This window comes from Fusarium poae, chromosome 2 (genome assembly GCF_019609905.1).
Source record: "Fusarium poae strain DAOMC 252244 chromosome 2, whole genome shotgun sequence".
In the NCBI taxonomy this organism is placed as follows: Eukaryota; Fungi; Ascomycota; class Sordariomycetes; order Hypocreales; family Nectriaceae; genus Fusarium; species Fusarium poae.
The window spans coordinates 1,330,825-1,355,990 of NC_058400.1; the positions used below are offsets into that span (position 1 = coordinate 1,330,825).

The 25,166-nt window shown below is 45.0% G+C and overlaps 4 protein-coding genes across 4 annotated transcripts; 2 read left to right on the forward strand and 2 right to left on the reverse strand.

Annotated features, from left to right (window-relative positions):
* Positions 1 to 10,683: 10,683 nt before the first annotated feature.
* On the forward strand, positions 10,684 to 11,598 carry FPOAC1_004371 (uncharacterized protein; the record flags this gene model as incomplete). Its single annotated transcript, XM_044848921.1, has 2 exons — positions 10,684 to 10,707; positions 11,137 to 11,598. The coding sequence occupies 2 exons, from the start codon at positions 10,684 to 10,686 to the stop codon at positions 11,596 to 11,598; spliced, it is 486 nt and encodes a 161-aa protein (XP_044707631.1).
* Positions 11,599 to 15,204: 3,606 nt separating this feature from the next.
* FPOAC1_004372 (uncharacterized protein) lies at positions 15,205 to 16,470 on the forward strand (the record flags this gene model as incomplete). The annotated part of the gene is made up of 1 exon (XM_044848922.1): positions 15,205 to 16,470. One exon carries the CDS (start codon positions 15,205 to 15,207, stop codon positions 16,468 to 16,470), a length of 1,266 nt encoding a protein of 421 aa, XP_044707632.1.
* Positions 16,471 to 18,911: 2,441 nt separating this feature from the next.
* FPOAC1_004373 (uncharacterized protein) lies at positions 18,912 to 19,719 on the reverse strand (the record flags this gene model as incomplete). The annotated part of the gene is made up of 2 exons (XM_044848923.1): positions 18,912 to 18,962; positions 19,030 to 19,719. 2 exons carry the CDS (start codon positions 19,717 to 19,719, stop codon positions 18,912 to 18,914), a joined length of 741 nt encoding a protein of 246 aa, XP_044707633.1.
* A 531-nt stretch (positions 19,720 to 20,250) lies between these two features.
* FPOAC1_004374 (uncharacterized protein) lies at positions 20,251 to 24,669 on the reverse strand (the record flags this gene model as incomplete). The annotated part of the gene is made up of 1 exon (XM_044848924.1): positions 20,251 to 24,669. One exon carries the CDS (start codon positions 24,667 to 24,669, stop codon positions 20,251 to 20,253), a length of 4,419 nt encoding a protein of 1,472 aa, XP_044707634.1.
* Between the last annotated feature and the right edge of the window lie 497 nt (positions 24,670 to 25,166).

A 25,166-nucleotide genomic window follows, 5' to 3' on the forward strand; every position in this document is an offset into this window, starting at 1 on the left:
GCATTATGTCCTGTCTTGCCGCACGCTCCACAGCGCCTTTCCTTCATTCGCGGAGGCCCTCCTTGACCACCACTTCTCGATGGTCCAGCCACCGCCTGCGCATCAACATCCGTTTGATCAATTACTTGCCTTCCTTCCTCTACTGTCATCACCCCTCCTTTCTGTAGCCGGGTTCTTTTTGCCCTCCGCCGCCGGCTTAGTATCTTATTTGCCTGTTCAAGATCTTGGACCCTGGCCTCTAATAAGGCAACCTTATGCATAACTATCTTTGTTCCCTTGGAAGAAGACCTCAATGCTTCTAGAATTGACTCTGGAGAGCTACTTTTATGCCTTTTGATTCTCTTTTCAAGATATTCAAGCTGAGAGTCGGCTTCAAGGATAGTCTTTGGGGTCTTTGAGACCCAAGGGGTCGAGGGGCTAACTACCTCCTCCACAGGCGTTGGAGTCCGCAGCTGCACATCGAGCTTCGAGATTACACTTTCTGGGTCGAGAGGAGCAAGTCCGGCTCCTCTAAAGGCTGCTTTAATATTTTTCTCTGTCATTGTGGCCTGGTAGGCGGTGTAAAAAGCCGGCAAGAACTCGGTTTTGGAAATGTGGGTTACGGAGCATCTGATCAAATGCTCGATTTCTCGCCCGTAAGCCTTCTTAAGCAGGCCAAAGCACCCGACATCAAGAGGCTGCAGCAGATGAGACGAATGAGGCGGTATACAAAGCGTGATGATTTTATTTGCCTTGCAATATCTCTCAAAGTCGACCGAGTGGTGACTTTGGTGTCCGTCGAGGATCAGGAGACGATAGCGATTCTTTGATTGCTTGGTAGTACACCGGTCGAAGTGCTTTAGCCACTCGAGGACTATCTCGTTATCTGTCCAGCCATTAGGACTCGTCGCAATAGCCCAATCGCCCGGGAGGTTGCTTTCTCGGTACCAGTGGGCGAGGTGATATTGGCCCGCACCTATGATGAACGGCGGGATCGCTTGGCCCTCGGCATTGATCGCCTGAATGACTGTAATCCATTCCCGGTTTCCAGGCTGCACTGATTTTGGTCTTCCACGCCTTTCAGCACCTGTGACGACCATTCCGCTCGCAATAACGCCCATCATAAAGCCAGTCTCGTCAAAGTTGTAGATTTCATCAGGTCGGATGCCATACTTCGCAATTACATTTGCTACGAGCCTAAACCAGTTGCGAATAATGGTCGGATCTTCACATTTGGCTCTCTGGTAGTCATATTTACGGGGGAAATGCGTCTTGAGGTCTTTGTGTCGCTTGACGAAGTTAGAGGCCCAGCGCTTGCCGACAGGCGGCGTCTCGCGGTCGGCGAGCAATCGGTTAGCCATCTCCTCAACACAACGCAGTCGCGGGGGAAACCCTCGCGAATCCAGATCGAGAATGAACTGAACTATGATCTGTTCTTCTAGATCAGATAGTTTGCGTGATTTTGGGATAGAATCACGCGTAGAAAGGATACCCTTCTGTCGGCGATATAAAGTCCAATAACGGACCTGGTAGATGCCTGCGGCGCGTCGGAGACTTAATTTTGGGTCATTTTGAAGGGCACGAAGTGCAAGAAGAATCCTAGCCTCAATATTTGGGTCTGGCATATTTGGTGGTTGAAAATTAATTGATTAAGTTGAGAAGATGTAAATTGCGGGATTTTTTGTTGCACTCGCTTGTCTGTTGCACCCGCTTATCATGTACGTTATTATATTTAATTTACCTCTTAATAAAACTAATATATATACTTAATTTATAATTATTAGGCTTTCTTAAGAAAGTAAGATTATTTCTATTAATATTTATATTAACTTTAATATTTAAGGTATTTAAATTAAAATTAAATTAAAAAAGATTTTTACTTAAAGAATATTTAATAATAAATATTAAGCTAAATAATAATAATAATAAAGTATTAAAGAATTATTAGGGTTTAAGATTAAATAAAACTAAAGTTTAATTAATAAATAGTAATAATTTAAATAATAAGATCTTAAGGCTAAGTAATCTTAAAATAATAAATTAAAAAGAGCTAATAAGGGATTCTAGAATATATATAATTAAATAAATAAAAATATAAAGTTAATCTTTATATATAAAGATTAATTTATAGACTCTTTTTAAATATTTCTTAATAATTATAAATAAGAAAAAATAAAAATAATAATATAAAGTATTAATATTAGGTTTTTAAGTATAATATAAAATAAAAAAGAAATTAAGTTTATTAAATAAGATTAATATTTATTTTAATCTTATTTTTATTAAAGTATAATTTCCTTTATTACTTTATTAAAAAATAATAACTATAATAATATATTCTTTAAATATAAACTTTAAATAATAAAGTTTTATTTTTTATATTTTCTTTTTTATATTAAAGTCTTTATAGTTTAATATTATTATTATAATATTAAAATAAACTTTATAATAAGAATTTTTATTTTTATACTTTTTTAATAAAAAGACTTTTTAAATTTAAAAAGTAATATCTTTATTAAGATTATATCTAGGTAATATTATAATATAAATTAATAAAGTTCTATAATAAATAAAATTAAAGTTTTTAATATTTATTTTTTATATAAATATAAAATTTAATTTTCTTAAAGTATTAATTTTTAAAAATAGTTTTAAATATATTTTAAAGCTAGTATTTATTATTAAAATTTTAAGGTTTTAATAGTAATTTATAATTTATACTTTAAGATTTTAAAATTTTAAAATTTAATATTTAAGTTTATATATATTTAATTTATTATTTTATTATTTAGCTATATTTAACTTTAATATTTAAGTTAATTTTATTATTAATTTAATAAATACTTTATTCTTATAATTTAAATTTAAAGCTATTTATAAGTTTTAATTTTTTAATTTAATTATTATTTAATAGTTTTACTTATAATTTTAAAATTTTAAAATTTAATTTTAAAATTTTAAAATTACTTAAGTATTAGAATTATAATTTAAGTATATATATTTTACTTTATTTTAATAATATTAAAAGTAAAATTAATATTTTAATTTTAAATATTTATTTAATCTTTTAATTCTTAAGGTAATTAATTTAATTTATTAATTTAATATTTAAAAGTCTTTTAATATTTCTAATTATATTAAGAGGTTTTAAAAATCTATATTTAAGTATTATTTCTTTATTCTAGGATTTTTAATATACTTAATATTTAATATTTTAATTATATTAAATAATATTAAAATATTTAATATAGTATATTTAGTTTTATTTTTAATTTTATTAATTTATTAATTTATTTTATATAGTATAATATTTAATTAATAATATATATTTAATTTAAAGTAAAGTTTATTTTATTTAATTCTTTAGGTTATTTTCTTTATTTTTTTAAATTTTAATTTTATATTAATATAATATTATAATATTTATATATTATATTTATATTTAAAGTTTAAGTTTTATATATATATAATTTCTTATTATTTATAAGCTTTATAATACTCTAAAGAGTTTATATTATAATATAGTATATTTCTTTTATATATTATTTTAATAGATTATAAAGAAAGGTTTTTATATTTTTATTATTTATAAGTTATATATATTATATTAAAATTAAAATTTTAAAATCTTATTATAATATATTCTTTTAATAATATATTATTTAATATAGCTTTATAATATTAAAGTTTTTAAAGAAAAAAAGTTTAATATATATCTTAATATATAAAATAAATCTAAGAATTTAATTTTAAAAAGTATTTAAAATAGTCCTAATCTTATTACTATAAAAATAGATAGGTTATATATATATAATAAGGTTATTATATTAGCTAAGTTATTATAGCTAACTATAGCGCAGAAGGCGCTATAATAAAGGCCACTAATATAATAACTAAGGTAGGTAGGGCTAACCCCCGTAACAATCTTTAGGCGCTCAGCTCGCTTAGTCATCGCCGATGCTATCACATGCCGCCAACCAATTGCCATGGCATGATTTGTTTTGCGCAGTATTATTTATATTTATTTACACTTGTAGAAATACCTAGCTATCGACATGATACTCTACAGTTTAGATGTACAGCCAGTACCAAGTGACACATTCCATCACTGCATGAGCTACGACGCAAGCCTGAGCTTGGTCCTCTTAGACGAGGATCTTGTGATGGATCAACCGCTAGCCGTCCCGGAAGCATTGGCTTCGCTTAAAGAAAGGGGGACGACTATTTGATTCCATCTTCGCCTGACTGCGGTGAAGGTTGACTGGTGGTTGGGGAACTTTAATGTGCCGTGTTGTTGGTCTTGGGCGCCATGACCTCTTTTGTTGAGAGAACAATTGGGCATCTGCAGATCAGGGAAGTCCTAGTAAGCTGCAACTACTTAGGGAATACCATTACTTGAAACATAAAATAAACGGCAATTACTATAGGTAAGTTAAGCGCCATGAAAGGACACTTGTGAGCGAGTGTATTGACCTGCATCATCCTCTCTCTGATCCCTAGGATATGGCACGTCTACTTCTGTGGTGTGCAATAGGTGGGGTAATGGAGATCTATACAGGCCTTTTCATAGAAAGAACGACAGATATAACGTATCCTACATTCGGAAAGGGGATGATGAGATTCTAGCATCATGCCCTAGCGGAGGTGCGGCACGTAGGTAGTTAATTGATCAACTAGCCTTGTTCAGCAAAAAGTCATTAGTAGACTGCTATTACATTGGCGACACTTTTGTGTATATCTTGATGTGATGAGATTACAACTACTATCTATGCCACAAGATAGCAGTCCATTGTTTACCAGAGCCAATATGTCTAACATCTAGTCTGAACAAGTTGGGACAAGGCACTCAGTCAGGATAAGTCTGAGATCAAAAAGACTCTAGGGTATTTTCATAAGTCAAGTATACAGAACTTAGGATATATTATGGTTTGACGTTAGGATGAGGCTCTGCTTTTCGACGTGAAGTGTCATGGTATTGAAGTTGGACTTGGTACAGGGTAAATGACACCAAATCAATTGTGCTGTCAAAGACTCGCTCAGTTAAACGTCCATATGGCGTTAAACCTGTCTCTATGGACATCTTTGTCCTAATCATGAAGATTTACTTTTGGATGTTGCTTTACAACAAGTTAGCCCGGAAACTGCTCTTTGCTACTGTTGATACAAGAACATGACATTCCCAGTACTAGCAACCAACACCTGAAACAACTATTCAGGCCAACAAGATATCTGGTACTCAAATCCCAGGCCTCAATAATTTAAATCCGACATTTCATTTACATGTCTTCACATGTTATAATCTATACAAACCGTCAAGACTCATCCGCGGCGATACAAGGTCCCGTGATCCTATCCGCGGTCCAATATTCACTCCATTATCCCATGACCACCAACCTCGCCATTCTCTTTATCGAATCATGTCTTTCAGATCACTAATGTCAGAACCCTCAACACCAACCTCTTCAAATATCTGACATCCAGTCCGCGGATCCTGAACCCGGTTTCCGAAATACCCCTGGCTTACATCACATCGCCACCGTGAATCACAGACACCTCCCAAGGAACCGTATTGGCTCGTGCGGTTTTTGCCTTTGCGCCTGGCAGTTCACTCAGATACGCGATGTCCATGGTTATGGGCTCCCTCTTGCGCACTGCTGCCTACCCAGGACCCTTGTTTCTATCAACTTTACGCAAGTGATTCGACGTCCGTGTTTACGTATGGGTGTGGCGGTGCACCAGTCCCCAACTGTTCCATATCCTGACGAAATGTGAGTCATCTTTTGCCTGAACTATTACCTAGTCATATTTGACAGCTATCTAATAATTAAAATCAGGGTGTGTTTGTTGTTGTCAAGGGGTGTAATTGATATATACAATACCCAAGCATTGAAAATCATGGCAGGGGGAGAAGAGGCGAGAAATTAAAGAATGATGGGCATAATTGGGGGGGATGGATCGTTAGGCACCAAAGGCAAAAGAGATCTAATTACAAGAAAGACCCTTATCTTAGTAGGAAGAAAGGACAGCACAGACAAAAAGGGTCCAGTACATAATAAGAAGAACGAACGGTTGTTGGTCTGTGATACTGTATCTGCTCCTGCTTATACAGCAACATACGTCACTAATTTAAACGTCCATCCGCCCGCCCCCCGGGAGGCCGCATCGGAAACGGGAGACACACGGGACCCAGACCAGAAAATCGGGTTTCTTTTATTTACTCCTGCATCCGAAGCGGATCCCCGGGAGAAGAGCACGCAATCCCTCTATATTCCCGGCTGAGTGGTTAGGTGAGGTTAGGTGTGGCGTAAGCACCGCCACATATCCACGTGGCTAGAGCACCATCACTTTTTCTCTCATGCATTGATTGACAAGGGGTGTAAAAGCAAAACAAAAAAAAAAAGACCACACACATGAATTTTTGAGGCCAGCTGTTTTCGTCATGTTTTTTCTAAAATGGGTTATCATGGTAGGTTGGACAGAAAACTTGGCAGCAGAGAAGCAGACCACTTTGCACATGTGATATTTGGCATGTTTTTTAATGCAAAAAAATCTTTGGGTGATGATCACGAACTTACACCGCCCATATTAGTTTAGTTACTTCATTCGATATTGGTAAATTGTTTCTGATTTCTGTGGTCTAGGGTTATCATATCCCAGGGCTGACTTGACTGTCTGACCTTAGCTTTGCAGTGCATTCAGCCCCATGTTTTGTCTCTGGTCAAGTTTGCCCTAATTCTGTTATTGGTTCTTTTTCTTTTAACAGATAGTACAATGATAAACAAACGGTAAAGGAGGTGGTGAGGGGTGCTTATTAAAATAAAATGTGATGTGACGTGGGAAGCGGTTCTGGTTCCCGACGTGCAGACAGTCTAACTCTAGTGGAATCCATTTAAGCAAACTTGGGGTCTAAAATACTAGACTTTATTGCATATTATTGGCTGTCATCAATCAAATCTAGGATTTGTTCTGCGGCCGGACCCGACAACCCTCGAGGTATGAACAACGCAGACAACACCATCAGAATCCAAAACTCCAAAACCGCTGGGCATGAACGCATCTGAGCCTTGAACTAGAGGGGTTTTTCGTCTCTACTGTCACAGTATGACTCTTCTTTTTCTTTTAGAGAAACCAGGATCAGGTTCATCTCTTACGCGCGAAACCGCTGATGCCGTGCTAGACTGTACATACAGCAGTCTTTAGTCTACTCCATCATGATGCATCACGTTGTCGCTCCAACGGGATTGTTGCTTCCATCGTAAAGACCCTCTTTTGCTCATGCATGCATGCAGCTGCGTGTCTTGCCCTAATGACCTTGGATCGCGAGACACACACCATTATTTAGACGCTATCGTGCATTCTGGAAGAGTTTTCTTCTTGTCCTGTCCAATCTTTGGTGCGAACAAGCAGAAGCAAAAAAAAAAAAAGTTGACATGATCGACCCTGTCGAATAGCGGAGGGCGCTATAACCGGGCGCTGCATTCTAGTTCCGCGATCTTTAAAACGGCCGTGTTTTGCGGTGTGCTTTGGATCGTCGGCGCTTGTTCTCATCTTGTGTTAGTTCCTGTATCTGTATCTGTATGTATATGTAAATGTATGTATATATCTTTGGCATTCGAGACACTAGCCTCAACTGCACGCCATGAGACGCAGCAGCAGCAAATATGGATGATATCTTTCCGTAGTACACACGTAGGTAGTAATACACCCGATTATCTGAGCTCCCATCGAACCGTTTCACTTGACAGCAGGCAGATATGGATCCGTGGGATCCTGCATACGTCACAATGCGGACAGCTCTGGGTTTTGTATGCCTTCAGCCTTGGCCATTTGGTGACCACGTCGTGACAGTAACCTAGCTAAGGGTCCGCTCCTCGAGTCCTTGTGTCCTATTCGGTTCAGCGATTGCAAGCGCTGTACTTGCTTGAAAGCGGCCCGTCTCCAATAGAGCCCCGCGATGGTGCATCCCATCAAAGGTGCGCATCCGAGCAATGGGTACCGTCTTTTTTCTAAGAGTCGGTGAGAGATACGTCAAGCCAGAAAAATTCTGAACCGCCTTGCTATTGTAAGTTTGCTGTAGCGTGTCTCCAAGTCTGCAGTAGTAGTAGGCTTAGCTGTTTGGAGGGGACCAACCGAGGGGAATCCTGGATGAGCCCTATTTTTCGATTTATTTTTGGGGTCATTATTGCTTCAGATATGATATCGTCGCTAGGCTTGGCGAATGGCGATGATGCTGTTGGGCAAGGGTAGAAACAAAAGCACCAGCCAGCCTGTCAAATCGACCCCGAGTCTAGAAGCGTATTGGACATGACATCCACATGGCAAAAGTCCTGATGAAAAGAAACTCTTTGTCCTTTGTTCCAGCTTACACGCCGGGGGTCAAGCTCTGCTGCCTCTACCTCTATCGTGAAGCTTGATTGACGCCGGTGCACACAGCAACGTGTCTGCTAGACCAGGCAGTGTATGTGGTGGATGCCAATCGGCATCCATCTTTGGGGTGCATGCGGGACCGATATGACGGGGCCGCGGGTTTATTTGGACATCAACACACCAGACCAGAGGGTACACGCAGCGAGCTGCAGATACTGTCAGCCAGCATCAAGCGAAGGCTGTTATGAGTCACCGTCTCATCCACTTGGAGAGGCAGCCATTGTAAGAGAGAATCTCCGTCGGTGAACAAACATGTTGTTCACAGAGACGACCGAAGGTGCCGAGCATCGAGCGATGAGTTCGCGATGCTATGGATCAGTCATTTCGGGAATAACAGACTTGACAAAACAAGGCTTTTGTTACGATTCTACCCGCAAGAAAGAGCATCTTGCGAGAAAAATCAGACTCGAGAACCAGAGGAGTAAGAAATTTCACATCCGAGCTTTTTGACCAGGTTTGCATCCAGGGCTGTCCAGGACTGCATGTAACAAGGATGGTGATGGGGATTTTATTCCACCCAAATGGCCGACAACAACAAGACCATCAACATTGGAAAGAGCATGGTTCCCATACGCCGCAAGGGCGTGTGCGTCTTGATGTTGGACATACATATCCATTTCCAGCCACAAGCTTTGCCGCGCAACAAGTTAACACAGATTTCCTTCTTTGAAACAGTAGTCAATCAAGAAACTGCAAGACAAATGTTGGTGCCCAAGCTGTCCATCGCAATACTGTCGTTTGGTTACCCGTGTGAAAAATAGTCCTACATAATTTACCTGGACTCGGCTGTGCACCACATGCCGACAAGGAATCATGATAAAAGACAAGGACAAGGCGCTGTGCTCACATCCATTTTCTTATTATTATTAGCGTATGAAACACGGTGCCCAGCAGGATAATTACATCGTAGCGTTGGGCCGCGATTTTATCATTACCGGCCGGGCCCAACGTAGGGGCGTGCGGGGTGTGTCGAATGTAAATTGATCAAATCCGTCGACCCATTCATTATCTCTGGCCTTAATTTCGGGCCCATCAGCTAAGGTCCAAGGTCCAAGGTCAAGGTCAAGGTGAGGAAAGCTCAGACCGAACGCCCGGGTCTCGTCAACCTCGCACACTGTATTGTCGCATTCTCGACCCTGATTAGGGTTGTGCTGGCATTGCGTTGTCGTGGTGCTGTCCTGGTCTTATTGCGAGGACCAGTGCTCAGTCTCAGTGATGGGAATCCTTGTTCCAAGACACTGCACACTGACCGATTTTTGGATATTTAACATTGTGGGCGCCATCCCACAGACGCACACAATTCTTTTTTTTCAATCAAAATGTCATGTAAATAAAAAATCCTGATAATATTAGCAACGAGACCAGACGACTGGGGTTGAAGCTGGGTAATGTTTGATGCAGACTCCATCCGGCTGTCGTCCGTCATCCGCGCACCCACTGAACAAACCTCGGGAGCCTCTTGAGCCTCTGAAAGGACAGAATTTCTCCCCGCATCCCGTCCCAAGACTCCATTCTCGTGTCTGGATCGCTGAAGCCTTTGTCATTGTGGATGCCTTAGGGCAAGTCGTCAGTGCAAGGGCCGCTAAATCAGTGACCGAATTCTGGGACTCAGGCACGCGTTTGGACGTCGACGCATGGACCTGGTCATGTTGGACCCAAGTCAGGGTCTCCTGGCCACGCCCGTCCAAACTTTGTATCCCCCCTGGCAATGAGCACAAGGTCCGGCTGGTTGACACTGTTTCTGCTCTGCAGCTCCATCCTCCGGCTCCAGGAATTCTTATCCACCCCCTGCTTGTCCGTCCCAACACCAGCCTCTACAAACCCTATCCATGGACAAGTCCGGGATGATTGATCAAATCCCCTACCCCTGTCTTCGGGGCACAGGTAAACTTCGGTCCGGTCGTCCATAGAAAGCCATTGTGTCGTAGAAATGACAGCCGGATAAAAACATCTAGGATCCTGGGAGTTAAAAGCAAAGGAGGCCAGAGCGTTGACACTCGCAATCAAAAGTTGATTTCATCGGTCCGGATTCGGACGGACAAGATAATTGTGTCTTTCCCAGTCTTGGAATCGGAATCGCTAGAGAACCCGACTGAAATAGCCCTCGACACACTTCAAGCGATTCGGGTCATGTATGTCATCGTGATTCAACGTATGCCCTTGACAGCAGGGATTTAAATGGCGAGAGAAAAGTTTTGCGATTTTGATCCATATGTAAGACGTTTGAAGGAGTGGTCACAAAGTGCCTGCAGGTCTGAGACGTTGTGAGCAATCAGAATGCCCATGATGGACTGTGAGTCTGTGAGTCTGTGAGACACAAACTTCAATTCCCATGGCCGATGGTTCGCGGTCTTGCGCCCAATCAGCACGGCAGATCGGGCAACAAAGAGCAAAGGCCAGGCAAGCAGGGAGCGAGGCCTCGGCCCATCAATCAAGTCGATGAAAGACGAGTACTAGAAGCAGCACGGCTCCCTTGTTCGTCGCCACATTTCGGAACAGGATCTGAAAATGGGAGGCCGTCAAGGGCGGATATGACTGACATGAAGGGGCAATTTGCCATTAACAATGCAGTCACTTAAAGGGCGGCGCGACCGAGCGTCTGTCATATCTAAAAAATAGTTAGCGCGCGATGCCTCGAGACAAATAGCCTCGACTGAAGAAAGATGCGGAATTGGAATTTGACGAGGGCTGTGATTGAAATGGAAGAATGGAACAAACTGCGGCTCACAGGGACGCTTGTCCGTCTCTGGGAAGAAGGACGTCGGCGAGTGTGTTTACATCACCTTTAGTTTAGTGTCGTTGCGGTTGCAGGCCGATGAGGACTGGAAACGACCCTATTCGCGAGAGGATTCTCCATTGCAGGGTTTGACATCTGTCGTCTCCGCTTCCGCGCTTCAACCATCCAGTCACTACGAACCGAATGCACGATCTGTCATGTCAGTCTCCATATCCATCTTTGTTTGGCCCCCGCCGTTCCGTGCGGAGAAGCTGTCGAAAGCCGGCCGATCCACTGGTTCATCGGTCAAGTCAGTCGCGTGGCATGGCATCGCGTCTGTTGATGCAACAAATGATTGTTTAACGTGGTTTTGGCGAGCTGATGTAAGGGTGTCTTTTGAGATGCTTGCCATGCAAGGGCATGTTCTCCCGCCTTCTCAAGCACGTTCTTTCGCTTCGTCGGCCATGCGCAAGTGATAATCTAGGACTCTGGAATCAATAATGTAACCGGCAGGGTTGCAAAACTCCATCATTTCTGAAAGAGGAAACTTGACAAGAACACAAACATCCTCCGCTTCGACCCGTATTCGTAAGCCTGGGGGGACTCATCACATGCATTTTACTCTGATGTGCACCCTCGAATTAACGACAGCGTTTGCCGATTGGCAGTAACCGAATTCACGGCGTTTATTGTGCGGCGTGATGTGATGCGGAGAAGTTGCAGTAATATTCTCGCCTGGCAGTGGATGAAAGCACCCGTCACAAGGGAAAGGATATGCATGAGAGAGCACTTGGGGAATCGGGGAAGGTGCAAGGTGGGATACCCAAGATGCACGACACCATCGCTCCTGCTGCTGATGTATGCGAACTTGCACCATCCAATGACATCGTCATGACACTTGAACGTCAGCAATAATGACCGTGTGATGGTTTAATTGATGGTGTGAAGAGCCTCAGGCTGATTGATAAAACGTCAAGGTCTTTCCTGATTTTTACATCAATCTCGTCCCGACAACTCCTACGACTACAGTAATTATTAATTACTGCGGGCGGCACAGCTCTTACTTGCGGAGTTTATCATTCATCTCTCCGCCACCGTGACAGTTACTTTGTACGAGAATTACTGTTACCTAACGGTGTCACTCCGTATAATTCAAGACCAGGAAACCCATCACCAGATTCAACTTACCAAGGCTTCTTGCAAGGCTCGCAACTCTATTACTTGTCTTGCTTGACCTTGATTCGCGATCAACCATTCCAGGCTCCAGCCTTGTTGACATTTATCAACACTTTTAAATCCCCGGCAACCAGTGGATTACTCACTCGCAAGACAAGGTCCAGCCATACAACAACAGTCCTGACTCGGCTGACACTCAGGGCAACGACTCCAGGTGGTAGCCTACCGGTAGCCTTTGCCAGCCTCGCGTCGCACTTGTGCTCTTGACTGATAGTGTTTGCATGGGTTCCCGGCAAACGGTGCCCCAACAAGGCCATCATAACATTTTTTGGAATCCTTCCGTTCGTTTGGCCGCTCGGTTGCGTCAGCTTCGTATTCCCGTATCTTAACTACTCTACGCTACACTAATCTAATCTAATATCATACATCAGAAAAGGTGCCCGCCCAGGGGGTGTAACGGTCTACTGAGCGCCCTGGCCTTTTGAATCACACCGAGCTGACCCTTGTTGGTCCGTTGCCGCCAGCGCGCCTAGAAGCTCGAGGAGAAGGAAAAATTTTCACCGGAACAGAATTGCGGGCATCCGGGTACGCAAGACGTTGGGATTTTTTGGATTTTGGATCCAGGCCGTCAATCTCGCTTACTGCCCGCCGGTAAATTCAACTGGCATTCTGAGTGGAGTTTATCTCTTTTTGGAAGACCTGGCGAGTCCTGCAATCGAATTTTTGGAACAGGGGGAATGGCAAGAGGTGTGCGATTTGGGCAAGACATTGAGTCCAAGAAGCAACATTCTCACAGCAGCAATCAAACACCGCCTTTATTACGAAAACCCTGTCCTGTATGTGGTAAGTGGTTTTTTTCATGTCTCGTCGAAAAAGTTTTGTTTTGTGGCTTTGCTTCTTTTTGATGGATCAGCTCAGTTTGCAGAATTTTCTCTCCTCATCCTGGCAACACTCTTCTCCTTGCATATAGTGACTGGCTCCCGTGTTACAAGAGAGCAAGGAGAAATACCAAAAAAGAAAAGAAAAGAGGCTCACAAGAAAGGGGAAGTTTGAATTGTGTGCGTTGTGTGTGTGTGCGCACTATCCCTGGTGTCGCCTGTCTTGTTGTTGAGAGACAAAGAAGCAGTGCGCCACTATGCACACACCCATGGACATTGTGAGCTGAATTGGATGGAAAAGCAAATCAAAACACCTTGTCCTATTTTTCATGCTATTTTTTTTTTCATTCTCCTTTTCACATGAAAAAGGTTGCCTCTTTTATATCGAGCCTAACCTATGGTTGTGGTTATTTCTTATTGCCCCTTTTATCACGGTTTGCCTCTTGATATGAAAGCTGACGAGTGACGAAAGGTTGAGTCATAATTGCGCGTGAGTACTCGAGTTTGATTCATAATTGATCAGACCTGAAATACCAGTACCCAACAAGAGTCAAAGAGAGGAATTAGGTTTCTGTCTCCTGTGGCAGCGGTAGGGCGTTTATCAAACCACTACCTACTGTCTGCATGGATTTGCGACAGAAAAAATAAAATAAAAACTTGGCCCGCACGCAGCGCCCGCGCCGCATTGCCTGCAACTGCCTGCAACTGCCTGCAACTACCTGCAACTGCACTGCACTACACTTTACAGCGGTGTCGGTACAGACTGCGTCACCGTTTTGGCTCATTTCGCCAAACGAATCTGAGGCCAGTGCGCCGCACGTTGACTTTGCTGGTTGGAGAGAAATTGAGCCACCAACGCACAGTCCGGAATTTTGACTGCTCTTACACCCTGATCCTGATTATCAATACTTTACAAGCTGCATCTGCCTGCACCAGCAATACAATAACACTGCCCGCCTCTCTGAGTCATATTCCAGTTGGTTCCAGGAGCGACCAGGAGCATCCATCTCATACAATCTCGAAAAAGACTCGCAAATTAATTAACCCATCATACTCTAAATAAATCACTACTCAGTGAACCGCAGCGCTGCATCGCAGTCTGCACGCATCGCACAGTCTGTACTACATCAGCCACTGCAAGAAAAACGACAAAAGGGAGAAAAGAGTACAAAGTGCAATTGCAAAGCCTGCATAAGCCAGGCTCCCCTGTCTCTCACTGAGTGACTCTTTCACACCCTCACGAGCCTGCGGCCTCTGGGCTCTCACCCCCTGCCCCTAAACCTAGTGTACCCCCCCTTGTCTTTTCTTACTCAACCCCGGTTGCGCCCCTCCTCCCACTAGCGTCCTCCCCTGTCATCACCCGCTAAAGGCAGGCAGGTTTGGGAGTCGACCGTGCGTGCGGTGTCCACTGGAAAGACGCACACAAATCTCTCGCTGGGCCCGACATCAGTATATATCTAGCCCACCACCCACTCAACCCTCCTTTCCTCTCTTTTACACGTATCTTGGCGATTGCCAATCACAAAGTCCCCCCAAAAGAGTTCATCAACGCTTTATCAGCACGTCGTTCATCGACGTCATCGCTCATTTTTATCTCTAATCACAGCTGGATCTCTCCAGCTTCTTCTCATCACTACTACCGGGTTCCAACGGATCTGGTGCCTATTCCTCCAAGTTGAGGAGAGATATAATACCCATTGGTCATGTTCGCCGTCGAAAAAGAATCTTCTAACCTCTTTTCTTCCGACTACATACCGAGGTGACGGGCTTATACCATCACCTTTCCTTGGGCGTCTCTTCCCCGGCGCATCTTGATTGTTGAATCTGCTTGCATGCAGTCTTGACATTTCTGACAGCCATCTCAACTTACTCATTAGAAAAATTATACCACAAAAACAAAACTCGAACAACCAACCGACGAATCCGTGAGCGAAACAAAAACCCAACAACTGCGGGTGCTCGGGAGGAGAGCAGTTGTTTGAAAGCCTGGAAACAGTGGATGTCAGCTGGACATCTTTTCACAATATCATGAGTTACCACTCTCCACGAACTCCTGGATCGACCCCGATCCACGACTACGACAGCTACTCGAGGATGTCGTCCGCAACACCTACCCCTTCACCGAGGCCAACCTGGGCAGACTCAACTCCCAGGCGGCCAGCGACGCGAGTGGCCCATTCACGGTTCAACAGCTACTCTCAGGCTAGCGATTTCAGCCCTCGTCCTCCAAAGGACTCGCCTCGCTACAACAGCAACGGGCAATATAGCACGGCAGATGTGAGTCCCAAAACTTCTTCGTCGCGCAGGCCTTCCGAGTCATCTCCGCGCTCCAAGCGCGACCGCCGATTCTCTTTTACCTATGTCCGGGCTTCCACTCCTTATGGAGAATCCGACGAGGACGAGATCATCGAGGCGCTGGGACATACCTATGTGCTTCCCGCACAGTCCCGCTCCAAGAACCATCATCACCGCAGATCCGCTTTCCTACCTCGAGACTTTGATGATGACCGAGGACGGTACACTAATTACGACGACTACCTGCAGGGTGCTACCACAGTCGGCTACGATGAAGTCTACACACGAGAGGCCGCTTCCGTATTCCAGTCGCCTCAATCTCGACCTCCTACAAGCTTCGGCCACAACCGTCGCTCCTCCACCGTCGTCCCTCCCTCCCGTCCTCAGACCGTCCGCCCCGGAAGCTCGTCCCACCGCAGCACCACCACCAAGCCGGTCTCCACCCCCTCCACTCCCAAGGCCACCGAAGCCGATGCTCGCAAGCACCGCATCCCCACCGGATACTCACTCAAGAACTGGGACCCTGCCGAGGAACCTATCCTACTCCTCGGTAGTGTCTTTGACGCCAACAGTTTGGGCAAGTGGATCTATGACTGGACCGTCTACCACCAAGGTCCTGCCACTCCCATCTCTGACATGGCCGGCGAGATGTGGCTTCTTCTTATCCAGCTCGCCGGTAAGGTGAAGAGAGCTGAAGAGACTGTCGGCCGCGTCCGCGTACCCGACAACCGTGACCTCGTTGAGGAATTCATCGAGGCCGGTGAGCGTCTCACTGAGAAGCTCCGTTCTCTCCTCAAGGCCTGTGAAGCTCCCATGCTCAAGGCTGCTAAGCGCAAGCAAGCTGGCCTCGGCAAGAATGCCGGTGTTGAGTTTGTCGAGACCCTCTTTGGTCGTGACCGTGAACTCGACAAGACGGAAAAGTTTATGCAAAACGTGAGGCTCTTCAACCTTCGCTTTGACGCCAACTGTGAGGAAATTCTCAGGAACCCTACCAAATAATCGGACCACACTATACCCAGGATCCAGGACCATGATGAACATGTTTCTGCTTTTTACCTGACCACTACCTATACCCATGGATTCCTATGATACCGGCCAGTAACAATTACCAAAGCTCGCCGGACTGGACCATACTATACCCGTTGTATACTACCACTTTCGCTGGAATCCCATGGATACCCTCACCACTTGGATTTCTTATTTTCTTTTTTCACGACTATGTCCATCTCGCCCCAGGGAAGCGATTTCTTTTTATTGACTTGGCAATTATTATCAAAGACACCAAGAATCAAGGGGCGACCTGTACCACCAGCAATGCAACACGCGAGCGCGCACAGAGGGGAGTGGATCGATATCAAGGGGATTTCTTTTTCTTCCAATTCGAGATACCCATTGTTTATTTCCATTTGGAATGAGGCGAGCAAGCGAGCCAAAGCTATACGGCGAGAAGAAAGATAGCAACGAACGAGGAGAGGGATCGACAGGACACGGCGATTATTTTATCGTTGTGGAATTTTTGTTTCGGAGCTTGGATATCTTTTTGACACTTTATCTTTTCTTTGTCTTCTTTTTTTGCTCTTTTTGATTGGGATCAGCGCGTTAGGATAACAAAAGTGATTCGCACTTAGAACGGACAGTTTTACTACACGGTAATTTGGAGGATCTAACGTCTTTAACGTTCCTCATTGATGGATTTTTGGAAGCAACGCCCCTCATGCACTTTTATTTAGATGGGTATGAGAGGAAAGGAGTTGGGGAGCCAAGGATATGGCTGGGCTATTGATTATACCACTTTCAAGTTGGATATTATTTTGATCGGGCTTTATTTTAATTAGGCAAAAAAATCGCAAACTTATTTACACTATCTGTTTCTTGAGTGATGTCTGTATTTGATTCGGTGATGTATTGAATTGAATGACCATGTCTCGTGATGACCAAAGTACCTGATGATATTCGTAACTTGTTCCTGTTTTAACTAAAACCCCGCGAGAGGGGTAACTAAATGGCTTGGGGTTGTGTTTGTTTTTGAGGCACATTACTTTCATGTACAAGCATGGATTAGAGTTATAGTGAGGTCATGTCATGAACAAGCTGGCCCTGGTCAAGCCTGTTTTTTCCCCCTCAAAATGGTTTTTGTTTCTGAGGGGGGAAGTGATGTAATTCAGAGAATTGAATTGTGATAAGCCATGTTGTTTCAGGTTTTGAGGCTTGGAACTCACACGACTCATGTATTTTACTGGGATTCTGATTATGAGGAGGAATGTGAGAAACGGCGAATGGACATGGATGGGGCTTGGAATGAAAACGAATAATGTGAAACGTAACGGATTACTCGTGTAGGTTTGCCGATTAAAGAGCCACTAAAGCGTTATGCCACTTCGACTCGTTTAAAAGGTAAAATACGACTGCATACTGTGATAGTGGCTTGCGTAGGTACTAAGTTGGTGGTTCTAGGGTGCTGTAACTAGGTAGGTAGTTGCTTCATGGTGCTGTAGTTCATCCAGGGTGATGGATGGAGGTGTGGCTGCAGCGAAAGCGGCTACAAGGCCAATCGGTAAAAGTGTCATTCATTCATGGTTCTTCTTTTCTCTTTCTTACTCCCACGTGTACAGTTGGAGGGGGTCAGATTGATATGCTGCATCTCGCAGTTCATGTGATATCATATCATAGCTAGCAGTAGCGATTAGGGTAGTATTATTTCTGGGTTTCCTTTTCCTTTGCACCTGAGTTTATACATTAGTACTCTATCAGGTATTATCCCTGGATTTGCTTACAGTTGTACAGTACCACCACCCTCACTCAATCCTTTGCAATTATCCCGGACCGAACCTTGACACCCACTTCTTCTGTCTGTCTTTTTCCGGTTTTGGTCAAATGTGACAGGATTTATCTTGTCACCGGCCCGTGAGGCGTTTAACTCACGGCGACGCCCGTCATATGTAATGAATGAATGGGGACGAGGTTGGAAACATATGTACATCCAGTTTGACACAATGCATCCAGCCGTCATCATCACACACCCGGGAATTGATTATAGTTACTCAAATTGTAACGGATGACAGCCGTGTAACCCTCACTGCTGGATTCATACCCAAGCTGCGAGGAGGCTCAGCGCAGGATGCAGCTTGATTAATTTAGAACCGCTGTCAGGTCAGATAACAAGGTGCACAGCGTCAGCAGTGCATACATACAAGGCTGAGTGAGAAGTTATTAATTATAGCGATACGGATACAAACATGACACTTATTAATTATCATGTCTCTTTTATTAATTAATCTCCCCGTACTACCAAGAGCTGAAATACACAAGTGTCACAAACGTTGCACTCGTCTGATTTGTTTGCTAGCCGCAATACACGAAATCTATTCATCCAGTCTTGCCTGTGATACCTTGACACGTTGAACGGGGTCTTGTGTGTCATTTGAGTTACCTACACGTAACTAAAACTTCTCCAGATCTGATGGTTTTAGTTGTTCCTCAGCCTTGTAACGCTAGATCAGGGTCACGAGCACACGACTAGATCTAGATCAGCCGAGCTACAACGTCCAATGAGTTTACACTCCGACGTTGCAGCACAAGAGGCTCCGTTTGGTCCTCGTCTAGGTGAATCGCATATATGCCCTCTTTCGTCGCGGGTTCTACATCACGCTGTTGTGAATCGCCGATGTATACCATCTCGTGCGGCTGAATCGCAACATGATGTAGGACTTTTGCAAAAAGTCCCGAGATTTTGGATACACCAAAGAAGTTTGTGGTGGCGAGAAAGTCAATGTACTGTTGGATACCCAAATCTCGAACTGCTCGCTCTTGAGCATCTTGTGGGCCTTCAGTGATGACGACAATCTTGCGATCAGATCTTTTGATCGCTTGGAGAAGCGAGATGGCTCCTGGTTTGAGGGTGAGGTTTGCGACGAGAACACGTTCGTAATCGTGTAGTAATTCGTCAATGCAGCAGCAATCGTGGTCCAATCCGAAATGACCCAACGTGGCAGTAAAGCGGGCTCGACGATAATCGTGGGAAGTCTTTCCGTCGGTGAAGGCATCGGCGGTACCTTGTCTGAGGATGATGGAGTATCTTTCTTGGAGATCTTCAAGTGTTGGTTGGTTCTTGTTGGCGATTTGGGTGAGGCAGTGTGTTGTTGCTGCACGACTTGCCTTCCGGAATTCATGGAGTGTGTCGTCTAGGTCGAAGCCGAACCAGGTCTTGGACTGCAGGATATTGCGTAGTTTATCTGTGTCCGAGTCCATTGCTTGTGGTGTTTTCGGGGGTGTTGTTTAGCAGGTAACGAATGAGGGTGTTGAGTTTCTAGCAGCATGAGAAGTGGGTGCGAAGGCGTGATCGTAGAATAAGAGTCATTCACTTGGATAAATACCGTTTTAAACGGTTGGTATTGCATCCGGTATCGCCATCTCATGTTCAGTGGTTTATTGGCTTTATTATCAAGTCGTGATAGAATCGACAGACTGCTGCTCTCTGGTAGGCGGGCTAGTGGGTAGAAGAGTAGACTTTAGGGTACAAAAATAAATAGCCTAAAAAGCCTGGTCTAAGTAGCATAAAGTGACCTACTAATTTCGTCTCTCATATTTATAGCGGCCATCCCCTAAGGGCCAGGAAGCTCCACCAATCACGACTCCGCATTTATTGATAACAGTAGTTCACCACGCTGCGAGACAGAAATATCAATTCCAAGATCAATTAATTAATGTAAATCTATGTCTATATTCAAGCCGTATCACGTATTTCCATCCATCTATTATCCATTTTATTCGTTTCATTTTTTAACGACGGTTGAAGTTGAGGAATCGACTCGCCGTAACAAGAATGATCAAGTTGCTCACAATAAAGCAAGCATAGATACCCAAATCTCTCCAACGGTTATCAAAAGAGAGATTGAAAGTACTGTAGAACTCATCTCCAATCTTGTAGGCACAGTACTCACAGTCTTGAGTGCTGTTACTCACAAGGTAACCGGCCCCACCATTCTCGAAGAAGGGCTCCATGTACTCGCCACAAGTCATGTTAGGAGGCGCACTGAAGGCGTTCAACTCGCCCTGCTTGCAAACCACTTCAACTCCATGAAGAGCAGTTGTTACCATGCCTCCTATAAGCCTCGTGAAGGGATCTAATTCATAAAGCCATGCCCTCCAGAAACCGGGCATTTGAGGAGGAGGGATCGTGACACCACAGAACAAGGCGAAGACAATAATTATGAGTGGGTCGAACTGACTCGAGATAAAAGGCGAAGGTGTGATAGAAGCAAGACCTTGTCCAAGAGTGACAGCAAAGATCTCAGTGATGAGAACCATGAGAAACTGGTAACCAGCGCGGGAAGGGTCAGTCTGGAAGCCAGGCATGAAATACAAAGGCAGGTAGAAAGCCACGGCACAGATGATCGAGTATGGCATCTCAGCCAGGACAATGCTCGAGGTAAACACAAAGGGCGAGTACATCTTTGAGGACTGCTCTCTGAAGAACATAGCTCGCTTGATGTGGAAGAGAACCTCGACCTGAGTAATGATCAAAGCAGGAAGAACGGTAACCTGGAAGATGATGAAAACACGGTTCTGTAGGGAAGATCGGGAGTCGTCCAGGTTGAGGTACATAAGACCAGTGATGAGAGCGACTGCGACGTGGGCAAAGATACGGGTGAACAGGTAGTTGGGCATTCTCCAGAACGACCGGAACATGCGAGTAGAGACGACCTTCAGCTGGTGAGCAAAGGGTGAAGCGTATTCTTTCTCCATATCAGCGTTCTTGGCATTGGAACCACCAACAGCTTCCTGACGCTCGCGCTTGAGACGGATGATGGTCTCCTTGACTTGAGCAAGCTCAGCGCTGTCTTCCCAGATATCAGCCCAGTCACGGTTTCCAACGCGAGGAGCACTTCCAGCACCAATAGCCTCAAGCATGAACTCGGCAATGTTATCAGTAGGCTTGGCAACAGCACCGTGGGACTCAAGGTAGCTTCGTAAAATATGAGCATCTGAGCCAATATCTCCGAAGTAGACGGTACGGCCTCCACGCTGGAGGAGAAGAAGACGGTCAAAGTTCTCAAAGAGGGCGGCGTTGGGCTGATGGATTGTGCACAGAATAGCCTGACCCGAGGCAGCGAGCTTCTTGAGGAAACGGACGATATTGAAGGCACTCTGGCTGTCAAGACCCGATGTAGGTTCATCAAGGAAAAGCATCAGTTCGGGCTTGGCAGCCAGCTCGACGCCAATGGTGACACGCTTGCGCTGTTCGACAGTGAGGCCGAATTCAGGGGTTCCAATGATGGCATCGGCGATGGACTCCATCTCAAGAAGAGAGATAATCTCCTCGACGTAGGCGTAGCGCTCTTCCATGGGTACGTGGTAAGGTTGGCGGAGTTCAGCGGAGAATCGGAAAGCCTCTCGGACAGTCTGTGTAGGCTCATGAACATCGAGCTGTTCAGCGTATGAAGTAGAACGTTGGAATTCCTTGCCAGGTGCGATGGCATCCACTAGGATATCTCCATGAATGACTCCAATGTTCTTACGGGCGGCGAGGACGTCGAGAAGAGTGGTCTTTCCAGCACCCGAGGCACCCATAAGAGCAGTGAGCTCACCAGGACGAACATAACCAAAGACATTGTTGAGAAGACGACGAGTACCACCTGGAACGGGGACATCGTAGTTGAGGTTCTCCCAGGTAAGGACACTCTCAGACTTGATAGAAATCTCAGATCCTTCTTCGTTGGACTTGTCCTTGCGTCGAGCATCACGCTTGGCAATAAGCTTCTCGTTCAAAGCCTTACGCTCCTTGTTAGGCTTGGAGAAGATGGTAGCTGCGTTTCCACCCATGCCAAAGTTGACGAGTTCACCGAGAGCAACGTTGAGAATGAGGAAGAAGATGATAAGAGCCAGGACAATGCCCCAGTTTCGCCAAAGATCGCCGGGGTAATAAGAGAAGCCCTGAGCAACGTAGTCACTACCGGAGACGAGTGTGGTTCCGGCCTTGGATCCGGCAAGGGTACAGACCTGGTAGTCAATGTCGGTGTACCCGGGACCGGAAGGGATCAAGCTATCGGCTGTGCACTCCATGTCGATTCTCTGGAACTCGTTCATCATCATGGAACTGAAGCTGAGACCCAAGATATTGATCCAGAAGATCCATCGCAGCCAGACTTGCTCTTGTGCGTATTGGATGATGTATCCTGATGTGACAACGAAGAGAGTGATGACAATAACTGCAAACTTGATGGCATAGTCGAAATCAGGCGAAACACAACCGATGATACGGAAGAAAAGGGTCATTCCAATATTTCCAGAAAGGATCATCAAAAAGAAGGTAAAGAACGCCCCAGCGTCGCGTACAAGATTCGTCATAAAGTAAACGATGATGCAGAAGAGCAGAATCTGACTAGCAGCAAAGACCTGATCGACAAAGATCTGCGCAATCCAAAGAGCAGAGGGTCTATGGAAGGCATAGGCCTTGTGCTTATTGACAATAGCTCGTCCTGTCATAGTACCCGCCAGCTCGGAGAAGGCTTGGAAAGCGTTGAAGAGTAGGGCGATGAAGAGAAGACCACCCTTGGAAAAGGCACTGGCTGAGTTCTTGCCGAGATCGAGATATAGGGTTCCGAGGACGATGGCGATGACGATACTGCGGAACCAACCAAAGAATAGGTTGAAACGATCCTGCAGCTTGAGAGTGAACTGGCGCTTCATGAGGGCCCAGACTTGAAGATGGAAACCGACTTGGTAGATGGATCGCTTGGAAGTGCCACGCTTGCTCTCCTTGACAGCCATCTGGAAGTCGTTATGCGTATCGGTCTCCTGTGTGAGAGAAGCCTTGTACTCAGCCATCTCGGCATCTAGAGACTTGAATGCATCGGACTTCCTGAAGGCCTCGGCCAGGGTCTCGGGGTCGTGGGGAGCGTTAACCTGAGATCGACCAGGGGCGTACTCTCGTTCCCATTCGTCAGTACAACCAGTCAGGTAATCGGCGCTAGTTTGACGAGGTCGAGGAGCAAAGCCGAGACTTTCAAAGTAGGTGCGGGCGGTAGAGGCAGGGCCGAAGTAGACCTGTTTACCACCGTCGATGACCAAAACCTTGTCGAAAAGGTTGTAAATGTTCTCGGAAGCCTGGTACAAAGAGACAAAGGTAGTTGTTTTGTACAGGTTGGTCTGAATTCGTAGGGACTTGGCGAAATCTAGCGCAGTACTGGCATCGAGGCCGCGAGTGCTGTTATCCCAGGAGAGTACCGCAGCGTTGGTAATCATACCCTCTGCAATGCTGACTCGCTTCCTCTCTCCGCCTGAGACTCCGCGAACGAAATGGTCTCCAACAATAGTGTGTCTGGTGTGTTCGATGTTGAACATCTTGAGAAGCATGGTGATGATGCTCTCCTTGAATTCTTCCTTGGACATATTGCCTGGTCGTTTCTTGGGCATCTTGGTGTCAATTGCGAAACCGAGGGTCTGTTCTACTGTAAGAGTAGGATGGTGGATGTCGTCTTCGGCGTTGTAGACTGCCTCTCCGCGGTACTGGTCGAAGTCGGTATTCTGCCAGGGTCCGTAAAGGACTTCGCCCTCGACGGCAGTATATCCATAACGCTGATTGGCAATGGCCTTGAGGAAAGTCGTACATCCGGAGCCGGGCTTGCCCAGAACGAGAATCATCTCACCGGGCTTGCACACACCGCGGAACTTGTCGAGGAGTGCAACCTGGGGAGGCTTGGGACCGAGACCGAGCATGTTTACGACGGGCGTAATGACATCGAAGAAGCCGACGAAGGCGTCAGGAAAGGTAGGCACAAAATTTGACATGCCGCTGAAGCCCTTGACAGTCAAATCATCCCAGTAAACACCAATGTGCTTTGATTTGATTCCAGCCTCCTTCTCGCGATCGAGACCTCCACGAAGAGCCGCCTCTAGATCAAAGAGGGACTCGACCTCGGCCTCATCCTCAGCAGCAGCATTCTTCTCAGGGTCTGCGTTGCTAGCTCTGCTCTTTCTGCGGCTGGCGCGAGAGACACCAGTAAACTCACGCTGAAGCTCTGCAAAGTCGGTTTCAGCCTGTTCAATGGAGACACCAACGTTCTGTGTCTTGTCATGTCGGCCTTCAGCACGGGTAGAGTCGGTCTCGATGGAGTTGCGGTAGGCAGGGTCGGCCTGATCAGTATGATGGTTGGCGGCGATGGCCTCCTCGGCCTTTCCGAGGTCTCTTTCAGCCATTTTGAGTAGAGGAAATTGTTTGCGACAACTGGCCGAATATGATTTCTTCTGTAACAGTGCTCAATATGAGACTGTGATGGGAGCCCAAAGTCACCCGCCGCGTAAAAGATGGAGTATCGAATTGGACTCAATTGGAAGTAGAGAGATGATTAAAAATATACTAAAAAGGAGTGAAGAAATGATATTAATATGTATAGTATAGAAAGCAGCCTGTCTTTATTTGAGGCGTGCTGATGAACAACAACAACAAGAAAAGGTAGGGAAGGGCGCAGGCTTAAAAGGAGCCGACATGCCGACCTATAAGTCAAGTCGCAAAGGCAAAAAAACAGCTCCAGTAAAAAAAGATTATTATGGAGAATCTTTTAGTGATGGTTCTTGATCCCTGGGCCAGGTATCAGAAAAATTGACCCCAGAAGCATAAGAGACGAAATTAGTAGGTCAGTTTATGGTCCTTAGACTATAGTTCTTAGACTACTTATTTTTGTACCCTAAGGTTT